This window comes from Mobula birostris, chromosome 4 (genome assembly GCF_030028105.1).
Source record: "Mobula birostris isolate sMobBir1 chromosome 4, sMobBir1.hap1, whole genome shotgun sequence".
NCBI lineage: Eukaryota > Metazoa > Chordata > Chondrichthyes > Myliobatiformes > Myliobatidae > Mobula > Mobula birostris.
The window spans coordinates 16,861,703-16,867,689 of record NC_092373.1 but is presented as its reverse complement, the minus strand read 5'-3'; the positions used below and the strand labels follow the sequence as shown (position 1 = coordinate 16,867,689).

Below are 5,987 nucleotides of genomic sequence, written 5' to 3'. Positions count from 1 at the left end.
ATCGGGCTTCCAGAGGTCGAGAAAGGAGGAGGGATGATGCACTGCTGCTTGGATGAGGGTAGACTATCAGCCATTTTAGCAAGCTCCCTATAGTCCTTCACATGTGCATCAGTGAGGGCTATGCAAATTTGATCAGGCAATTGCTGCATGACCACCAGAGGAAGCAGGATCTCCCAGTGGCCACACATTTTAATTCCATGTCCCATTCCCATTCTGATATGTTTATCCACGGCCACCTCTACTGTAAAGATGAAGCCACACTCAGGTTGGAGGAACAACACCTTATATTCCACCTGGGTAGCCTCCAACCTGATGGCATGAACATTGACTTCTCAAACTTCCGCTAATGCCCTACCTCCCACCTTGTACCCCATCCATTATTTATTTATTTATTTATATACACACATTCTTTTTCTCTCTCTCCTTTTTCTCCCTCTGTCCCTGTCACTATACCCCTTGCCCATTCTCTGGTCTTTCCCCCCTCCCCCTCTCTTTATCCCTAAGCCTCCTGTCCCATGATCCTCTCATATCCCTTTTGCCAATCAACTGTCCAGCTCTTTGCACCATCCCTCCCCCTCCTGTGCTCTCCAATCATTTCGGATCTCCCCCTCCCCCTCCCAATTTCAAATCTCTTACTAGCTCTTCTCTCAGTTAGTCCTGACGAAGGGTCTCGGCCTGAAACGTCGCCTGTACCTCTTCCTAGAGATGCTGCCTGGCCTGCTGCATTCACCAGCAACTTTGATGTGTGTTGCTTGAAATTCCAGCATCAACAGATTTCCTCGTGTTCGTGCATGTTGCATGAAGAGTGCTTTAAAAATAAAACCAATGTGGTGATTTCCCAGGAGAGACAGCAGGTGGTCCATTGGCTCCAAAGGGCTAACATCACTGAGACCAGGTAAGGAGAACAAGGCGCACTCTGACTCTGCTAGTCTGAAAGACTGTAAAAGGTGAGTTTTCAGCAATTGGCATTTATCGTGTTCAGGAATGTGTTCTAGTAGACTTACCACTCTCACAGCCATGGAGTTGCTGAGCGATGCTACCGCATAGAATTATTTGGTGTTGTCGGTGGAGATCTCCCGCAGTGAGAATTGGGTCTTGGCTTGTACAATCCAAGTAACAGTATTTTGCTCCCAACATGTTCAATAACTCTGGAGTCATCCCAGAGCATTGGGGTCACCAATGTAGGTTTTCGCAAATAAAAATGGTGGAGGCGTTTGATGTTTAATTAAAACAGTAACAGCTCATTTATTGTATCCCAAAGGCTGAACAGAAAGCGTGATTAAAAAAAAACTTTATGCAATTACATCATCATGTCAGACCAGCCCCTTAAAGTAAACCGCGACTCAATGTCGGTGGCTGTGAATTATGTATGTTCCACCAATTACGTTACCTTGCAGCGGCACAGCAGTGGAAACTGCAAGCAGTTTCGAACTCCTGGGATGCACATCTCACACAACCTCTCATGGTCCTAGAACACATCCTACACAGTCAGGGAAGATCACAAATGCTTTATGAGTAGGCTGAAGAGAGCTGGATTATGCACACCAACACTCACAATGTTCTACAGGTTTGCAGTAAGGAGCATCCCAACAAGCCACATTATTGCTTTCTACAGAAATTGCACTGCTGTGGCATCAAGAAGGCTCTACAATGGGTAGTCAAAATTGCCCAAAGCATCATTGGCACCAGCCTACTTGCCATCAAGGACATATATGCAGAAAGGTACCAGAAAAGGGCCAGAAACATCATGAAGGATCTCACCCACCCTGGGCATGGACTGGTTGTCCCACTCTCAGCTGGGAGGAGGCTATGCAGCACCCATGCCAAGACTGTAGACTCAAAAACAGTTACTTTCCCCAAGCAGTAAGACTAATTATCACCTTCACCCACTAACCTACACTATCACACTCCCAACCACCACTACTTTATTATTTCCTGTCAGTCACCCTATGTACAGACACTCTTGTGCCTAACGTCACTTTATGGACATAATATCTATGTATAATAAGCCATATTATGTATTTATTTTTATTGTGTTTTTTGTGCTGTATTGGATCCAGAATAATAATTGTTTCATCTTTGTTACACCTGTGTACTGGAAATGACATTAAACAGCATTGAATCTTGAATCTTAAGAAACAGCACATATTGTATCCAAGGGATCAAGGTCTATTTGCACGATTGCACTCTGAAACTTGCTTATGTGTTGACATTATTAATTGTCAGCTTGAATGTCTGTGAAGCTCTTACATATTTAAAATTTTATTCACCAAACGAATCTTCCATTCAACATCATCATCATCATGTGTCATACCATGACCATGATTGTTCTTGACTCATACTTCTACAGAGGGGGTTTGCCATTGCCTTCTGCTGGGCAGTGTCTTTACAAGATGGGTGACCCCAGCCATTATCAATCCTCTGCAGGGATTGTCTGCCTGGCGTCAGAGGGCGCATAACCAGGACCTGTGATGTGCACCAGCTGCTCATACGACCATCCACCACCTGCTCCCATGGCTTCAGGTGAACCAGATCAGGGCACTAAGCAGGTGCTACACCTTGTCCAAGGGCGACCTGCAGGCTAGCAGAAGGAAGGAGCGCCTTACACTCCTTTGGTAGAGACGCATCTCCACCCCGGCACTCAACTTCAGTTCAACAGGATTACAATAAGTGCATACACACAGGTGGAGAGTAAACAGGCTGCATTAAATGGTTGGCTCTAATTTCTAGGCAATGATCCTCAGTCCTTATCAACCAACAAAAATAATTGATTTCTCTTTATCCCTGTTCACTTTATTATTTTTAAAACTTCAATCAGATCTAAATTCTAGACATTCAATTTTAGATAGATAATAATCTTACAAGTTTATTTAGCCAATGTGTACCTTTCTACTGAAACCAAAATATCTTCCATGTTTTTCCCACTTAAACAAGAGATTGTGACAATGAACTTCTTTTTAAAAGAAAATTCATTGTGTATTCATGATAGCTGTGATGAATTTGAGAATCTCCCTCAGCAGAACAATTCTTCTGTATTTGTCAGGTACATGTGGCTAAATAACTAAGATGAATTTGAACCAACAATGGTCCCTCATGTCCAGAATCATGTCTCTACCAAAAGAGACAGTCCTCGGTATGATCTGCCTCAGAAGGCAGTGGAGGCCAATTCTCTGGATGCTTTCAAGAAAGAGTTAGATAGAGCTCTTAATGATCGCGGAGTCAAGGGATATGGGTAGAAGGCAGGAACGGGGTACTGATTGTGGATGATCAGCCATGATCACAGTGAATGGCGGTGCTGGCTTGAAGGGCCGTATGGCCTACTCCTGCACCTACTGTCTATTGTCTATTGATGCATAGCTCTAAATTGCCTTTCCACTCAATGGCATTTCAAGCTGTTTGCGATTGTTTCCCTGAATTTGTCCCCAGAAAAAAAGTAGAAAATGGGATTGGTGATGATACTGAGAAAAGCCACAGGTCTTGAAAGTGCATAAGCTGCTTTTATGCACTCAAAAGCACCCTCTGAAATGTTGATATTTTCTAATCTCGACACCATGCGAGCGTTTCTCATGATGTGATAAGGGGTAAATAATATCGAGAAAATAACAATGGCCAATATGACCAGCGTGAGCGGCTTTTCGAGAGGAACACTACTGATTCTTTCTCTGTTTAATTCCTTTAGCTTGCGAGCTGTCTTCACACAGAAAACCCCCATGACACTCATTGGAAGCACAAAGCCAAAGGTGGTGAGGCACACATTGTAAATTAGATTGTGGACTGGGTTACCAGCGCTTGCGTAGTCCACGCACTTGATGATGGTGCTGTTATCATGACTCGTGACATTGTCAGAACCGATGAAGGTCAAGACGGGGATGACCTCCAAGGTGACAAAGATCCATAGGGCGATACAGATGAAGATGGCGACCCTCTTCCTTTGAAACACATGCACTCTCAATGGGTTGCTGACCAACAGGTAACGGTCAATACTAATACAAGCTAGGAACAGCATGCTCAGGTACATATTGGTGTAAAGGATGTACCTATTCATCTTGCAGAGAAAATCACCAAACACCCAATGTTTGCCCTTGGCGTAATAGACCACAAACATCGGGAGAGTACAGATGAAGATCAGATCTGAGATGGACAAATTGAAGAGGTAGATGTTACTGCACTTCCAGTTCTTCAGGCAGAATATGTAACCACTTATCACAATGATGTTCCCTACCAATCCTAAAAGGAATTCGATGCTGTACATGGTCGTGAGGTAGTAGGATTCAAGGATATCATTAATTCTGGAGCAAGTCTCATTCATCTCCTAAAATAGCAAGCAGAAACAGATGATTGAAACTCTTATTTTGGAACAAGAATCGCACCACAATTCAAACTTCAAATGATATCAAATAATTCCAGCATTAAAAACACTTTGTTTTGAAGAAAACAAGAGGAATTTTAATGACGAAATGAATATTTAAAGTAGTTAAAATAAATTTTAGAGATTGGATCTGGGAGGTGGAGGCTATTTAGCATCAGGGAGGATGCTACGTTGTATTCACACCAGGAAGAGCCACCCAAAAACAGTTAAACTCACCAAAGAGTAAGGCCAACCAGCACCTCCACCCACTAATCTACCCCATCACACCCCCCACAACCACTACTTTATCACTTCTTGTCATTGTCGCCTTATGTACAGGCACTTCTGTGTCTAGCATCACTTTATGGAGGTACAATCAATCTATGCATGTAAGCTATCTTTGGTATTTATATTTATTGTGTTTTTTAATTACTGTTTTCTTTATCTTATTATTTTTTTCATTTCGTGCTGCATTGGATCTGGAGTAATAATATTTTATGGCATTAAACAATCTTGAATTTTGAATCTTGAAAGATTGGTTCCTTTGTCTTGATAGTGACAATGTGTAATGATTTCAATTAAACATTCTCATCTCCATAGAACAATGGAAAAAATCTATTCCCCATTTTACCATCTCATATTTCTCATACTACTAATGGGAAGGAGGTCCTGGAGCCTGAAGACACACATTCAACATTTTAGGAACAGCTATTTCTTCTCTGCTGTCAGATTTTTTGAAGGACGATGAACCTATAAACAGTATCTCACTACTCCTCTTTTGTGTGACTTATTTATTTGATTGTTTATGTGTCTGTTTATCTATTTACTTATTATAACTTATAGTATGTCTTACCATGAGTTCCTTGGACTTTAGATACAACACTGAGTCATGTCATCTGCAGAAATTCTATGATGACACAGCAATAGTTGGGTGTATCAGTGGAGGACAAGGAGGATGAATACAGGACCCTGGTGGAGGATTTTGTTGAATGGTGCAAGCTGAGTCATCTGTGGTTCAATATTGGTAAGTCAAAGGAGATGGTGATGGACTTTAGGAAGTCCAAATCTGCACTGCTTCCTGTTACAATTGGTGGTGAGGACGTGGATGTGGTGAGGACCTACAAGTGCCTAGGGGTGCACCTGGATGACAGCCTTGAGTGGAGCACCGGGATCGAGGCTGTGTACAAGAAGGCCCAAAGTCTCCTCTACTTCCTGAGGAGACTGAGGTCCCTTGGCATATGCAGGCCCCTCCTTCACATGATCTACTGGTCTGTTGTCACCAGTCCAATCTTCTATGTTGTGGTGTGCTGTGGCAATGGCATTGATATGGGCAATGTCAACAGGCTCAATGAACTGATTAGAAAGGCTGGCTCTGTTATAGGAATCAAACTGGAGGCTGTGGTAGAAAAAGGGACCCTCCGGAATATCCTGGCAGTTCTCATCCTCTGCATGCCACCTTGCTGAACAGAGGAGCACTTTCAGTAATAGAGTAAGACCACTGTACTGCTCCAAAGAGCACTATATGAGGTCATTCTTACCCTTGGCCATTAGGCTCTATAATGAGTCAATCTATAGCCAGGGAAGTGATGACTCCTCCTGTTAGACTGTTATTAACCTCTGCTTACCAGAGCACTGTTTA

At 42.8% G+C, this 5,987-nt stretch overlaps 1 protein-coding gene across 1 annotated transcript; it reads right to left on the bottom strand.

Moving 5' to 3' along the window:
- Positions 1–3,376: 3,376 nt before the first annotated feature.
- LOC140197000 (succinate receptor 1-like) lies at positions 3,377–4,309 on the bottom strand. Its single transcript, XM_072256931.1, has one exon. It carries the CDS (start codon positions 4,307–4,309, stop codon positions 3,377–3,379), a length of 933 nt encoding a protein of 310 aa, XP_072113032.1.
- Positions 4,310–5,987: the final 1,678 nt, after the last annotated feature.